Source organism: Lissotriton vulgaris, chromosome 8, assembly GCF_964263255.1.
Source record: "Lissotriton vulgaris chromosome 8, aLisVul1.2, whole genome shotgun sequence".
NCBI lineage: Eukaryota > Metazoa > Chordata > Amphibia > Caudata > Salamandridae > Lissotriton > Lissotriton vulgaris.
In genome coordinates, this window is record NC_141696.1 from 1,312,272,270 (window position 1) to 1,312,289,477 (window position 17,208).

Below are 17,208 nucleotides of genomic sequence, written 5' to 3' on the forward strand. Positions count from 1 at the left end.
GTCAAAGACAATCCACTAGAAGAACAAGCATGCAGACAATAAAAGTCCAATTTCAGCCACTGTTCGAGGCAGAGGAGGAGGCGTCCATCCCTTCTTCACTGTGTAGAAGAAGAAAATTTCTTAATTCTCCAGGTTCCTGAAATGACCAAGTCTTGTTCCGATAGGTGACTCTGAGAGTACAAGGGTGAAACAAGCCATATCTTGCTCCCAGGGAGCGCAGAGAAGGACGCATAGCCAGAAATTCTTTACGTCTGGATGCAGTGGCATTAGAAACATCCTGAGATAAATATACTCGTCGACCTTGCCAAGTCACTTGTTTTTTATTCCTCGCAGCTGAGAGAATCAATAGGAGATCTGTGTATTTCAGAAATAGGATGATGACTCCACGAGGTTTTGAGGAAGAATCCGTTCTGGCACCCAGTCTATGAGCTCTTTGTATACTAATGGAGGTTGAAGGTGGTAAGTCCAGAAGTTTCGGTAGGAAAGTGGTAAAGAAAGACACTGGATTGTCCCCCTCAAGATTTTCCGGCAAATTGTAAATACGGAGGTTGTTCCTCCTATTGCGATTTTCCAAATCTTCTGTGTGCTTTTGCAGTGAGAGGACAGTTTTTTCTAAGGTATCAATACGTTGCGTGTTGGATTGAATCTCAGGGAGGTGTTGTTCAACAGTAGAAAGTCGGGCATCCATATTTTCCCACTTATCCTTTAAAAGCTGCATGTCTGTACTTGTTTTTTCAATAAATGGACGCAGCGCTCGCAGCTCCTCCAGAATTTGGTCAGTAGGAGAAGTTGAAGGATTGTCTTCTGGCGTAGGAGAATTTTGCTTAAGGCGTTTGCCTGCTGGAGCAGGTGGGGAAGACTTACTGGTAGTTGCATGAGCCAATGATGATTTTTGAGAAGTCATTCTTGTAGAGGAATTGGCTTTATTTGTACCAGAAGAAGAAGCCCCCGATGCACTCACCGATGGTGTAAAGACAAATTGAGGTTTACGTAATCTGACCATAGAAATGAGTGTTCCTGCCACTAAGTAATCTCAATTCCCTGAGAGACAACTGAAGGTGTGCTTGAAATGTTCCAGTAATATCTCCGAAGAGAGGGTGAAGCACCAGAAAGAGAACTTATATGAGAGAGCGTCAGGGAATTAGAGCGAAATACTCAGTGAGTACAAAAGAGAGGATGACTAAAACGGGAGTATGTGGAAGGGCATCCTGAAATACCTGAGGCGCAGGAGAATGAGCGGAAAGTCTCAGAGAAAGTTGTTAGTATAGCGCCATTAGGAAGAGCATTTAGGAGGAAAAATATTTCAGGACTTTGAGCATGTTAGAATATAAAAACGCAGCTGTCAGGGGTGAAGCGCCATGAAAAGTGCGCAATGGTCGTGTCCTCCAATGTAGAATAAGAGGAGAGAAAAATGCTGGAAAAGAGTCTTTCACATTACAGGTATTGCTCACCCCTGAAATGAAGTCAGCGTCGTGAAGGTCGTTGGTGTCGAGTGACACGTCGTGTGGCGGTAAAGCCTGGCAGCAGAGGCTCCGAGATTCGGGAGAGCCTCAAAATGGCGGCTCCGTGAGGGGCCGGGAAAACATTGCAGAGAGGAGCGAAAACGGCACTACAAGCGCTGCAAAGCCGCTCCGCCGACTCCGCCAACGTTCCGCAAAGCAAATCCAGCGACGGAGCTCAGGAACGGTCCCGTTCACATCAGGAAAACACGCCGTGAGGTGTTCGATGCGGCGGAGCTCCGTAACTAGCCGGCCATCTTGCGCGGCATCCAAGCCACGCCCTCGACTAAACTGTATCTTGATTCAATTGAATTGCATGATTATAAACTATATGAAATTGATTTGTTAAACGAATATGAGTGTAAACAGTGTATGGTCTTTATATATCTGTTGATGTTTGACTGTAGCTAAGAACACATTTACTGAACTGACACCATGCCAAAGCATCCCACTACTGGACCACTAGCAGGGAAGAGCTACTGGGTTGTTTTCATTGAAGTACAGCTCTGTTCAACCTCTATATCTGACCATCAATAGCCAATCAGGATCATATTTTGCTATGGTGTAATACTAACAGAATCTTCAAGGCACAACAAAATCTCAAATGTAAATGCAGTCCTGTATATAGAAAAGTATAGTACACATAGGATCCCTGTCACTATTTGAATCTACAAGGTACAACACGATCTCCAATCTAAATGTAGTTGGTGGCATTTGGAGAGGGAATAGTAAAAGCCCTACAGGTACTATATGCAGGACCGACCGCTCATATAAGAGTAAACGGGGGGTATACATTACCTTTTCAGATAAAGAGGGGTACACAGCAGGGGTGCCCTTGCTCCCCGCTTTTATTTGCCCTTTATATGGATCCATATATAAGGCGTATAGAATTAAATGACAATATTTCCCCAGTAGAGACTGGTAGGGGCCCTAGCAAAATCCTGGCTTATGCTGATGATGTGGCGATTGTAACATCTAGGCCCGCAGAAGCTATAGAGCTGGTTGAGGCAGAAGCGCAATTATTTGGCCTCAATACTGCAAAAACACAAAATATTAAAAATAACAAGATAGTTTGTACTGATTGCCGGGTGGTCCAAAGTGGAGCTTATCTAGGGGTAACAATGACCCCAGATTTAAACAATCTTGTGGAGTTAAATATATCGCCAATAAGAAATAAAGCTAAGAAGGATTTGGACAGACTAAATAATATACATTTTTCGAACCAACATAGTCAAAATGATTTTTCTCCCAAAGTTTTTGTATTTATATAGTGCCATACCCTTATTATTTGAAGGGAAATGGTTTAAGCTCTTGGAACATATGGTAAATCTTTTTGTGTGGGCACATGGGAAGACTCGAAGGGCACTTAGATACATGGCATTAAGGAGGGAACGTGGGGGGTGGGCCCTACCGGACTTAACATTTTATTACTGGGCAGCATGCCTCCAATATATGACAGGTCTGCTTGGAGGAGCAGAGAGTGAAGGACATTCTGAGTTAGAAACATTGGCAATTTATTCACTAGTATTAGGGGATCAAGCGGAAAATTTTCTGTTGACGTTTACAGAGTATAGTTATTTTAAGATAATTAAATTCAAAACGGTTATGGCCGCTTACAAGATTTGGTTTTCTTTTTTGAAAAAATTTGGCCTAGGCAGATATAATGCTTATACTAGGATGAGTAATAATCCAAAGTTTCCTGGTGATATATTTTCAGGGGCAGTGTTTTCAGAGTGGGGCAACCATGGGATTTCCAGATTGGGTTATCTGATAGGAGCACAGGGGGTGATGCAGTTTAATAATTTACAAGCAATATACGGGCTAGATACTAACCATTATTTTAAATATTTGCAAATTAGAAGTTTCATTTTGACAAAAACTGGAGTGCCGGCCGGATTTGCAACACATTCAATATTATCACTATACAGGCTGGTACAGATTGTACAATTAAAAGATTTTTTTCCGAATTAATAGAGTATCAACCAGATGATCTGGAAAATATGAAGGCAAATGGATACAAAAAGTGGGTGTAGAGAAGGAAAGTTTCTATAGATCTCTGGAACTAGGGCAGAAATTATTATGCTCAGCATTACTCCAGGCACAGCAATTTAATATGCTGTATTTTCTGTATTACACCCCATCCAGGTTGGCGCAGTGGGGAGGAGTAGCTGGCATTACATGTCCGAGATGTGGCAGTACTCAGGCTGATTTAGTCCACATGTTTGCTTCCTGTCCACACAAAACAACCAAAGAGGAAATTGAAGTATTTCTTAAAAGATCACTAACAATAGAAATTACCCTAACACCATCACTTGTACTCCTAGGAATAGAGGATAGACTTGGCAAGACTAATTACCAGTATTTTATTTTTGTGGCTATGGCTGTTTTAAGACTTTGTATTGCTACAGCATGGTTAGACAGATTGCCACCCACTTTCCATCAGTGGTTAAAGAAATTATTAGCTGCCTTTAACCTTGAGAAAGCGATTTACGCAAGGAGGGGCAGAATAGGTAAGAAACTTGGAAACGAGACATGGGATTATATACAGAAGTGGAAAGAGAGAGATCCAGGGTAGATTAGAAAATAAATTGCGTTAAACTTCTGTTTTATTGTAACTGTATGTCTTGCTTTGCCTTCATTTATATTTTATCTCTTATGCTTGATTTATTTGTACAATTTTACTATTTGTGACAAGTCCTGCATGGTAAAATAAAATTAATTTTCTTATGTGTTCTGTACAACGAAAATGGGGGGTGGGGGAACTCAAATAAAAATATAAAAATAAAAAAAAAGGAAAGGAACACTTGTCCAACATTTTTTTTTAAAAAGTGTTATAAAAGTGACCCACATATTTAAAGATGAATGTCGCTCCTTAACACTCTAGAAGAATTGTTTAGTAAATTGCTATTAACATTTTTCAAGGAGCGAGTATCCAGAAAGGCAAAACCTGTATGTTCGTTATATATAGATTTCACTGTGACGCTCAACAGAGTACACTGGAATAATGTTCTAGTACAGGTCATCAAGAATCAAACATTTACTACTGTCTTTCTTTTAAGCAAAATGTAGTCATAAGTATGTCTCACAACTCATTTTTATTAATTTATGACCTGCATAGTTGTGCAATGTCTGTGAGCATGTTTCGCATTTTATGCAGATAACACTATATTGCTCAAAAGGGTTGCCATCTGCCTGCAAAGCCTATTATCTGTACTGCATCTATATAATCTAAGATACAGTCTAGAAAATAACTATACAAAGACTAACGTTATGATCCGTATAAAGGGTTAAATGAAATTCAGGCAACAAATCTGCTGGGAAGCTATATACTTATTTTAAGGTGACATTCACAAGCAGGTTAATTAAGAATTTTCTCAAATTTACTTCCATCATTATTAAAATACAATGGCCAGATGCTTATTTATTTGCAGCCTATTAATCTATAACGCCTATGCACCTTCTATGGAGTGTTATCTCCAACCTCGCTATCAAAGGCATTCAGAGATAAAATGAATTCCTATCTTAGTATGCTATCTTTCTATCACCATGAAAGGAGCCAGCAGTGACAAATTGACTACAATTGACTTTCAAATGCCTTATGATGTTACCAAATATAAAGAGAACTATCCCTCAGCCAATTGTGTGAATGGAAATCAGAAGCCCTATTCTATGGGTTCAATCCATGCAGCAATGGATCAAGCATGAAAGAGGGCATCATTGTATTTGTTCCTTTATGAGAACATCCTTGAAGGAAAAGCTAATTGTTTCAAAAATGTTTGCTGAGAACTGAATAACATGAAGGCAGATCAGAGTTCCAGTGTTTTGCTAATTTCTGAAAGATGCCTTACCAGTGCCGTCTAAAAATGAACTTGCTATTATGTGATTAAGGACACACCGGTTCATGACACCTCTTGTGTCAACTTAAAAGTGCTGCTCAAATACATTAGTGTGGGGTTGGCCTAATAGATTTTTTTACAGCAAATGTTCATATTGTTTTAATGTTAGAGATCTCAGTAACTGGTGCAGTGTAAAAGAGTCTTATACCGTGCTATAGATAAATAACTGGTTTTACAGTGTTTCTTTCCACTTGACTAAACTGTATCTTAATTCATTTGAATTGCATGATTATAAACTATATGAAATTGATTTGTCAAACGACTATGAGTGTAAACAGTGTATGGTCTTTATATATCTGTTGATGTTTGACTGTAGCTAAAACGACATTTACTGAACTTACACCATGCCAAAGCATCCCACAACTGGACCACTAGCAGGGAAGAGCTACTGGGTTGTTTTCATTGAAGTACAGCTCTGTTCAACCTCTATTTCTGACCATCAATAGCTAATCAGGATCATCTTTTACTATGGTGTAATACTAACAGAATCTACAAGGTACAACAAGATCTCAAATGTAAATGCAGTCCTGTATATAGAAAAGCATAGTACAGATAGCATCCCTGTTACTATTTGAATCTACAAGGTACAACACGATCGCAAATGTAAATGTAGTCCTGTATGTAGAAAAGTATAGTACACATAGCATCCCTATTACTGATTATCAACACTTTGACTGTGCTATATGTGGCTATAGTTACAAAAATTAATGCTGTAAAAATTAAAGAAAGGCTGAACAACAATTATTTTCTTAATAGACGTAGAGTGCCAGCTTTAGGCTTTATTCAGTCCAACTTGGTGAAATATAAATGAATTTACATGCTGACCTGATAAATCCATACTGATCTGAGAAGTAAATTCCCTCAATGTATTTCTTACATAATAATAGGGATTCTGCTCCTAGGTCTAGTCTCCCTGACAGCGCTAGTGGCTTTTACAGTTAGAAGACAACTGACTCTGAGAAGTAAAACCCTATCAATTTCCCTATCATATGCTTAGACATAGCATGACTATTTATTTATCCTAGTAACTACAATGCTGTGAAAGGCACTTATGGTTAGGTTAACTGGTAAAAACAAACCTGCCCAATCTCAGTGGCATATCTCACTCAATGTTAGCACATGCCTAGTAATACAGAGGTCAATTTCCAAAATGCACCTATTTAATGGTTATTGTAACCTGAAAAAAAAGAAATGAAGATACGTTTTCTAAAATCCCTGTTTTACACAACCTGTCTCTTAGCATAATTTCCTGATGACCAAAATTCTACAGCAGTTGGACCTGGTCAAAGAGTTATTCTGGGCAATACCATAAAAGATCTGGCCCTTTGACATCATCTAGGACTAGAGTCAGTCACTTTGTGCTTCGGCCACCAGCTATAGTTGTCTAATACGTGGTCTGTACCACTTTGCCCTACGCAACCTCAACATAAGTCTTCGAACAATTTATTAAACTGTGTACTAATTGTGGTGAACTCCAGCTTCGAATTTTGTTTTAGAGCATTTTGATGCACCTCCAACCCTCAATAGTGCAAGTTTCGATCTGAAAGAAGAAGGCTGAAAGTAAATATGTATTTTTGAAGCAATTGACATTTTGTTTTCTTGTCTGATATTTCATCCATGGATCAGTTGTGGCATGAAGCTGTGGATGAATATTGCAATAGTTCAGGTACAATAGGTAAAGACATATAAAGCGAAAGGACAAGGCGTACATTTAGCTTGCATAACGAACTGTTAAGTATATGAAATAAGTACTCCAAGCAAGCAATTTATTGTACTGAAAATTCAATGAAAAAAAACCTGAGAATTCATGAACAAAAAATACATTGATGTCCTTTCAGGTAGTTTTCTATTCTTGTGCTGAAAGAATTATGAGCGAGGACTTCTTGATAAAGTGTTTATTATTTTTCTGCAGCCACAGAACATAGAGCAGACTCTCCAAAGGACACTACAGCATTATGAGCATCATGTCATTGGGTGAGTAAATATGTGTTGCTAAGCGATTACCAGATGGAAACATATCAGTTATTGTTATGTGTTTAGCTTCCCAACAGTACAGGGGCATGACCAGGACATTTTTAATTATGTCATAGAGAAAACTGTCTAAGTACTCCTCTCCACAACTTCTACAAGCTCCTCAACTATTTATTTAACATGCATAATTCAACATGCATAATTCAACTTTAGCTTGGACTTTTAGAAATAGTACAGTTGTCAAGACACATACAGACCTCATAGCTCTTTACAAGTAAAAATACAGCCTGTCATCAGACTAGGCAACTGCCACCCCCATCCCTAAGTGCCAACCATCTCACCCACATCTAAGTAGGGCAAGAAACATTAACACGACTCATTTCTTTTCGCATAGGTCAGTGCTGGCTGCATAATGTTACATTTTTTTCTATTCCTAATTTTTATTTTGTATTTATAATTTCTACCCCTCATTCTATTGCACTGTATTGGATAAAAGGAATCATTTTGAGGGACTCAACAGGAAATAATGAAACGGGTGGTACATACTGTATGCAAAATATGTTATTTTTCCATAGAACAACTCTATAATGTGTATATTTATGCATGCATGTATGTTGATGTATGTATACCGCAAATCTAACCCTAAAGATAGATGCTCTCATATAAGCAGCTCATTTATATTTGTATATTTCTTTGTTCATTGTATGCAGCATTACATAAACCTACTTTTCAAAAATATTACGAGCATGTATAAACAGTTATATACAAATCAAACATAATGAGCATGTGCATACCTGCTATGAGATGATGAGATACAAATTAAAGAATGAAGAGATTGCTTTCAAAACCTATGCCCTCTGATGTTGTTGGTGTTTATATATCAAATTTAGCAAATTGATGTCAAGGATACCTTAAAAGAGTGGGCATCAATATGCATGTAATTTGTGATAGTCTTATATTTTTTTACCAGTTTAAGACCATATTCTGACTGATTGAATACTATTTAAAAGTAATAAAATGAATAAAATCACAAACAAAAATACGAAAGGGGAATTTGGATTTAATTTTCACCTATTGCAATTCAGATGTATCTCTTTTATTTGTGAGTCGATAATCAGGCTTAGAAATAATGTGCATTTTTCACTGAAGCTAAGGGGGCGTATTGACAAAGGTAAGATTATGTCTGATTTTACCTCAGTTACACCTGCCACAAATTCACAGAGCGATTCCTGGCAGGCAGTAACCTTTTTAGGTGTGCAGAAGTCTCAACCACAATTGCAAAGATCTCCGCAAATCCTTAAGGCATGGGTAGCCTTGAAAGTTTGTGAATGGCCACCAACAATTGCGGTTGTAGGCCTTTATAAATTACTACCATTCTCCTTTCAATGGTGGGAAGAGAAATGGATAACCCCCAAATATGGTGGGGGTATCGCAGAAGGGGTTTCTCCTGGGAAAATATTTTCACTGAAGAATAAAAAGAAACAAAGTGCATTTGCCCCGGAGGAATACATCCCCCCTGTACAGAGTTCTCCACCAGTGAGAACTCCATCTCAAGAGAATGCCTTTCCAACAAGGAAATCACATGATTTTGCTAGGAATTCAGATGTTTGTGAAATACGAAATATAGGACGTCTACACTCATACATAAATTTATATATCGAAGTGAACATTACCTCCACGTCCTATTATCCTTGTTCCACTTCATTACTAATGAGGTGGAATTCACCTCAAACCAATCAAAAAGGGAAAAGGAAAGGCTTGTCTCCCTCCCTTTAGGAATTAGCCTATAATGGTATACTTTATCCAGCATTACTCCTGTTCTTTTGTCTGTCTCATGTGAGACAGAATGGAGGGCATTCAGCTTTTGCTGAACTTGGGCTAATGAAATGCTTCACTATATCAACAAATATCTGATTGTGCTCGGACACCTAATTAATGAGGATCCTATAGGCAGGGTAATAATATCTCTTCCCTCAAACTATAGTGAGTCGAAGACCGGCCCAAGCCCTGATGAAATTGCCCCAAGGTATTTGGCAGTGAAACATGTTGGCCTTTCCATAACGAAGTGGTCCGCAACTATTTGTTTCCTTTTTAATCTGAGTGGACTCACGGCATCCAATAAAGTAGGCTTATCTGCCAGTGAGTCTCAACTTATTTTAGCTTGGAGAAGCAAGTTTACTCTTTTATCACTACAGGGTCCTAGAAGGTCAGCACAAAATAAGCACTGTTTGTGCATCTGTTCACATCTCACTTCTTATCTTTTCTTTTCCTCACTCCCTAAACTCATATTTGATACGTATGTTATTTTCCACGGTCAAGAAAGTCACCAACAATGATAAAAAAGTGAGCAAACCGGTGAGTACCTACCAGCACCTCTCTTGGTGTTGCTTACGTGAGGTACTTTCTGACCTTTCACACATTTCTCTTTTTTCTTGTACACACCAATTAGTGGGGGTACTAAGGTGGTGGATTGAAAAACACCGACATTTTGACACTGAGGTCCGGCTGTTATTGGCACTCTTGAGATGCCAGCCTTTGGGGCAGAGATATTACTACCCTGCCTATAGGATCCTCATAAATCAGGTGTCAGAGAACAATCAGGTCTATGTTGATATAGTGATATTATGAGTGGAGGGCGACCCTTCCTGGATTGAGTGCTGCAGTCCTGGGATGGTTTTCATTGACTGTTTCAACCAGCCTCTGTTTTTGGTGCTGGTCCTGGCATTGTGTGGTCCCTGCTGGGCTGGAACTGTGGCATAGACATGATTCCTGCCTTTGCAGGCATGTCTGCAGATGTCGGAGTTTCCTTCCATGAACACGTATACCAGGGAGGAACTAGGAACCCTTCCTTGTTCAACCTCAGCGGTTCCATTTTTGCTCATGTGCAGTCACCTTAAAGGGTAGTTCATGCACAGTTTGGCTCATTTTGCTTCTTGTGGGGAAATGGGGAGGTTGGGAGCACATGTACAGCATGTAGCAGTTATTCTTTGACGATCTTTGGATTCCTGAAACATGGTCGGAGTGCGGCCTGATATCTTTGTCTTATTAGCAAGCATTCTAAGTAGCGGAGGCATGTTGGGTCCCCCTCTTTCTCTGATTTGCCTTCCTCTCTTCCTCCTAGGAACACTGCTAAGGAAGGGGAGGAAGAGCAACTCAAAAGACTGATTAAGAAGACATTATTAGAGCTGAATGTGGTCAAGGATCTTGGTAGATCGTGTATGAGTCTGTGTCTTCTGAAGGTTCTTCTCCATCAGGAAAGGGCCAGGGTCTCATGCATGATGCAACATCACAAAATAAAAGAAAAGGATGGACGGAGTGTTGTAACTTTTTCTGGGATAAGTTTTGGATTATCACCTCTCATCAGCCAGGCTAGTTTGAATCCAGTGGCGCAGCGATCAAGGGACCCATTTCTGGGTATACCCTTAGCCACTTATGGCGCACATAGCAACATAACAAAATAAAATGATGAACAGTGTCAAAATGTTTCGAACACTCGCCCCTAATCACAAATCTGGGCTTAATCCATCATTATTTTGCTTGCCACATCACCCCAGTTTTGACCCAGTCATATGCAAATTAGTTTTGACACTGCTCCCCATGGGAACAGTCCAGCCTCAACAGCCAGGCCAGGTCCTTCCTGGACCAGAAACAAGCATCCTGGGACCGGTTTCACAATATCACTCCTCATCAGCCAAGCTAGCTTGAATCCAGTGGTGCAACAAGCATGAAACCCATCTCTGAGCATACCCTTAGCCACCTATCTAGCCTGAACTGCCAGGCCAGGTCCTCCCTGGACCAGAAACAGGCATCCTGGGATCAGTTTTATGGTGACCAGAAGGGCAAATATATTGGGAAGGATTTGCTTCCTGACTTTTTGACACATGTAAAATAGAACATGGTTTTCAGATAGATGAGCCTCCTGATCGCAGTCGAAGTGCACCCATATATCCAGAAGGTCCTACATAGGAAATAGAGGGACCCTGATAAGATTATAAAACCGTGTTTCATAGCAAAGTTATATCATTTGACCGAGATGCATGCTTATTTCCGGATAATATTCAGACTGACTCTTTTGTGGCCAGTTTGGTGGGGAAGACCTCTCATACGAAGAAGTCTGTAATTCGTGATAAGGCTGACAAAAAGATTGATTCAGCCTTGAATAAGGTGTGTACAGGAGCCCATCTAGCTATCAGGGTTGGTTTATATGGGATATATGTTACTTATTCCTTGATTTTGTAAAATTGTTCAAGGCTGTCGAGGAAAGTACGGAATGCTCCTCACTGTTGCAAGGCATGGAGAGACAAACCAAGTATGTCTCTGACATATCTTTTGATGCTGTCAGGGCTACTGCATTGCCTGTGGGCACGTCTCTTGCTGCACACCATAATTTGGTTCTTAAGGACTGGAAAACAGATTCTGCCAAGAAGGCTTCAGCATTATGTTTTCCATTTGAGGTTACATACCTTTCTGGGGCAGAGCTTGAGGATAGCCTTAATAATCATTTTAAGGCAAAGAAGCATTTCTTTTCTCTTAAACCAAGTTTTTTTCTCAGAATGTTAAGAAGTCTCTTTTTCATCAACCATCTCGTAAGCAGCATCAAGGTCAAATTTTGTTCAAGGGATGACTCTGACTAACCTAAATCCCCTAAGAAGCAGTGCTCCTGACCATCATGGGGATGGCCACGCTGTGCAGTAGGAGGCAGGATTCGGCATTTTGTGGTTGAATGGCTTCAATGTACTTTAGGTTATTGGGTGTTTGAGATTGTCAGGGTCAGACTAAGTGAATGGTTGAAGGAGAAAGGGGTCCTGTATAATATGCAATACGGTTTTAGGTTAAATAGAGGCACCATTGACCAATGACCAATGTTTAAACTTGCATTTATTGGTCAGCAAGTATACTGTGGCCAAGGAGGGTAACCTATATATGGGTTTTATGGACCTATCCTCGGCGTTCGACCTAGTTAATAGGTCGAAGCTTTGGATGGGACTCCTTGAGCTAGGACTTGACCCTCCCTTAGTACACTTTCTTGCGAACCTTCATACAAATCTCTCTGCAAAAATAAGAGTGAACATGGATGGGCGATGCACTAGGCCATTCAGATCTGAAAGAGGGGTAAGACAGGGGTGAATTTTGGCGCCCCTGTTGTTTACCCTTTACATTAATGCCCTTGAGGCCGAGCTGGGGGAGGTCTCTCAGGACATCCCGCAAGTAGGTGAACAGGTAATACCTGTTCTCCTATACGCGGATGACGCCGTACTCATGGCCCGCACCGGGGTGAGTCTCCAAAAACTGCTGAACGCCTTTGGCACTTTCATGAGTAACCTTGATCTCAAAGTCAATGCCAAAAAATCCCAGGTCCTAATAGCAGGGAAGGGCAATAAAAAGGGGAAACTAAAAAGCTTTTATTGTAACAACGAAGTGGTATGTAGGGTTCCCTCTTTTCCCTATCTAGGGGTAGTGTTTGATGAAAAGGGTTCCTGGGGTCCACAAAACACAAGCCGTAGCGTGGCTTTTAGCAGAAGTGTCTCGGGACTCATGGGCTTTGCCAAAAAATTGGGAGGTAGACCAGTTGAAGCTATCATTAAGGTCTACAAAGCAAAATGTTTGGCGGTGGCCTCTTATGGATGCCAAATATGGGGCCATACCACATCCAAAAAAATCCAATTGGTGGAAAACAAATTCCTGGGAGGTCTCCTCTCAGTTCCCCAGTCTACCCACACCTTTACAACACACACTGAAGTGGGGATTGGCTATATCTCAGACCAAATCCAAATAGCACCTCTTTTGTATTGGTTAAAAATCTGTCTCAACAAAGAAATTACTGTAAACCAGTCTATTATTAAAGACTGTTTGCATTTATAGAGGGCTGATAAAATTGTATGGTTGAATTATATTAAAAAGGGTCTTCAAAAGATAGGTCGCTCAGCCATGTTTTACTCTCCCGAAATAATAACCAAAAAAGATATTCTTCTAATAAAAAAGGCCCTAATGGACCTTTTTATATTAGATTGGGAGGAGACGGAGCTGAGAAACCTCTTGTAAGAGCAAATTATGGGTTGGTTAGTTGCCCAGGCCCTGAACCATACCTATCTGTGGTGAATAATCGGCACAACAGATTCCTCCTGACAAGATTCCGCCTAAATCTGATTCACTACTCTTTGGGAGCCTTCCGCACTTGGTGTACACCGGACAGGGCGGATCTCTGTTCCTGTGATTGCTTTTCATTGCAAGATAAGCTTCATTTTGTTATGTTTTGCACTCATTATGTAGACGGAAATATCTGTTACTACTCCTGAAGAAGGCAGGCTTTATCCAGGTTAGGCCCGCTCTAATATATTTAATGCAACTGGGTAGTTCTTATATTATGTATTGTGTGGCTAGTTTTCTGACGGCAGCCATTCGTATAAAAAAAAATATTAACAGCTTACCGCAGATCCAAAGTTGTTTTGAGTAACACTTCTTTGTAAAAACATGTATTATACTTGTGTTGTAAGGTTGCAGTATTAACAGTTTTTAAAAGGCACAAATATTTAATGCTATAAACTCTTTTAATATGTATTGTATTTTTAATAATGATAATGAATGTATTGCATTGAATCTTTTTAATCAAATTGAAATGTCTTATTTAAATTTGATTGTACCATGTCTTTTATGATATTAATTTTATCGAATAAAGAATTTTTGACAGACTGATTGTCAGGGTCGGTTACAAGATAGAGTTTGTATCTCTACCTCAGTGCTCTGGAGTTACAACAACCCCATTACTGGCAAAGGATAGCAAGCAGTTGGCCATCCTGCAGGGAATAGATGCCATAACCCTGAAGGAAGCAATTTCAGAGGTGCCCTGAGAGGCCAGGAGTGCTACTCCATAATTTCTTTAGTTCAGAAAGCAACGGGAGGGTTTCAGATGGTTCTGGATCTCAAACATCTGAACATGTTCATCAAAACTTTACCTTTCAAGATGGAAACATTACATAGGAACATTTGTTTGGTGTTAAGATAGCACTTTATGGTCATCCTGGGTCTACAGGATGCTTACTTCAATAAGCTGATGTATCCTCTTCATCAGACATTTCTCACTTCTATGCCAAACATCGCCACTTTCATCTTCAAGGGAATCATCTTTATCTGTACCTCGAAAACTCGGTTCTTCACGATCCATCAGCACAGCTGCCACTCCAGCAGTTGTCTGTAGTCCTGCACCAAGTTCATTTTCATAGGTTTCAACTGAATTGAGAAAAATGCAATCTCTAGCCCTCTCAAAACATGGCCTTGATAGGTGTGACATTCAAGACAGATCTCTACAGGGTGTTTCTTCCAGAGGCCAGAGCGTTGACTTTGAGGAGACTAGCGATCAAAACAATATCGAGTTAGTCTCTTTCAAGCAGACATGGCTGAAGCTTCAGTGCCATATGGCGGCAGCAGTGTTTTCAGTCAATGGGCAAGGCTGCACCCTTTTCCGCTCTGGAGTCATCCACACACTCCTTTGGTACCAACATTGGAAGATTTCGAGTGCATAGTCCCTGTCACACAATCAATCAGAGAGGAGCTCAATTGGTGGCTACTTCTGGAGTCCCTGACCAAGGGATTAGAGCAACAGCCAGCACCTCCAAAGGTCCTAACAAACTGTTTGGGATGGGGAGCAACTCTGGAATCTTTGTCCACTCAGGCATGGAGGTCACTGCACGGGAACAGGTTTTCCTCCAACTGGAGGGAGCTCAGTGCTGTTCTGAAGATGGTGATATATTTGTAGGGCTCTCACAGGGGTCAGCACTTATTGATCAGCTCAGACAACAAGGTGACAGTGGCTCATGTGACCAATCAGGGAGGCACCAGATGGAAGTCTCTGAATCTGGTGTCGCTGCAATCACTGTCATGGGCAGAGCATCACCTTCTCTCTCTTGCTGCAGTCCACTTCAGGTGTCTGGACAATGTAGTGGTGGATTCCCTGAGTTGTGTGTTTCCACCTTCGAAGGAGATGTCTCTGCAGTCCCCAAATGTCAGGGGGTGTGCAAGAGGTTTGGAGTTCCTTGCTGGATTGCTTTGCTCCTCAGGTCAACATCCACCTCCTGAGGTTTTGTCCACAGAAAGTGCTTGAGGGTGAATGCCCTCAAAGTACAATGGCTGATCCAGCTTCTGTATGTGTTTCCCACTTCCTTCTGATTCCCAAACGTTTGGCCTGGCTTTAGGGGGAGGACAGTGTGATTGTGGTAGTGGTTTCATTCTGCCCAAGAAGATCATGGTTCTCGCTTTTCAAGTCCTTAGCATTTTAGGAACCTTGTTACTCCCTCTTCTTACACCCCCTTTGAGGTTTTCAAACATGACTCTCCCCCACTGACTTAACTTGTCGGTTTGGAAGTGGAGACGAAATGTTGGCAACACAAGGTTTAGCTATCCACTTGGCTCAGGCTGTTGAGAATTCCCATTGGCCTTCCACATTGAGGCTGATAGGAGGCATTGAGTGAATTTTCAGAAATGGTGCACTTCTATTTCTCCAGTTGCTTGTTCTCTTCCTGATGCTCTTCAGTTCCTTCGGGAAGGTTTAGAGACTTCTTTTGAGGAATTTTTTACTTTCCCATTGGTGGTAAAGCCATTGTATGCTCTGTGGGATTTGCCTTTTGTTTTGAAAGCCCTGAATTTTTTCCTTTGTGAGCCACTTGAGTAGGCTCACATTAAGCTTGTGACCCTGAAGGTAGTGTACTTCAGCCGAGATGATTGGGGAGTCTACTGATCTTATGGCTAAGGAGCCTTTTCCTACACTTTTTGAGGATGGGGCTATCCTTCAACCAGATTCCTCTTTTGCCCCTAAGGTGGCCTCTGGATTTCACAGGCTCGATACAGTGGGTCTTTCAGCTCTTCTGGTGGTAGCAGATTTTCCTCAGGAGTGTTGTTGGCTTCTTCTGGATGTTAAATAAACTTTGCAGGTCTATTTAGAGAGAAGTCTGACTCCCTCTTTGTTACTTTTGGTTCCTCTAACACAGGTGAAAGGGCTTCTGTGGTGTCTATCAGTCATTCCGTGACATATTCCTCGTATGGCACTCCTCTCCCTGGGGGAATTCAGGGTTGGGCTACATGAGGGAATTTCCACATCCTGGGCTGAGGCAAAGGGAGTGTACATATATGAGATATGTCGAACAGCCACGTGGGCTACTTCTAATACATTGATACAGCATTACCATCTGAAAAATGTATTACATGATCATAAGAAATTCGTCCTTGGGGTTTTGGATACTGTTTCACACTAAGCCTGGTGTTTGTTAAAAAAACTTTAGATGCTTGTAGCATTTATGTTGGTGTTGAGCGTTTTTGTGTCTCTTTTGAAGTGAAGTTCTTTTTAAACTGCTTTGGTATTCCTCATTAGTAATGAAGTGGGACTGGGACAATAGGACGTGGAGTTAAAGTTACAGTTTCTTACTGGTAATCTTCATTACTACTAGTCATATTTGTCCTCATCCCATTCATATCATTCCTCCCTCACTCCCAGAATCAAGACCTTCCTATATGGTTGAAGAGCTTGGCATTCCAGGAGGAATCGTGGGTGGTGAACCGTTATAGGCTACTTCCTAAGTGGGGGGGGGCACTTTAACAAGCATTTCCTGTTCCTTTTTTCAGTCTTGTGAGGTGGATTCCACCTCATTAGTAGTGAATGAGAAGAGGACTACAGAAATCAGAACTATTATAAATCACCCTAGTTAACACCTTCACATGTTCTTTTTTCAGAAACAGTCACTCTGGCAAGATCAAAGGGCTTCTTATGTTGGATGAGTTTTAATGCTCCTTAGCTCCAACTTCTCCATGCAAATGTGTTGATGTGTCAGATTATCTGAGGATCTTTCCATGCA

At 40.8% G+C, this 17,208-nt stretch overlaps 1 protein-coding gene across 3 annotated transcripts in view; it reads left to right on the forward strand.

Annotated features, from left to right (window-relative positions):
- GUCY1A2 (guanylate cyclase 1 soluble subunit alpha 2) overlaps positions 1 to 17,208 on the forward strand; it is a 1,137,327-nt gene that overhangs the window by 227,262 nt on the left and 892,857 nt on the right. For all 3 annotated transcript variants that reach the window (XM_086933481.1, XM_086933483.1, XM_086933482.1), the window contains exon 2: positions 7,308 to 7,369. In XM_086933481.1, the coding sequence (XP_086789607.1) occupies positions 7,308 to 7,369 (62 nt within the window). The remainder of the gene's footprint in view (positions 1 to 7,307; positions 7,370 to 17,208) is intronic.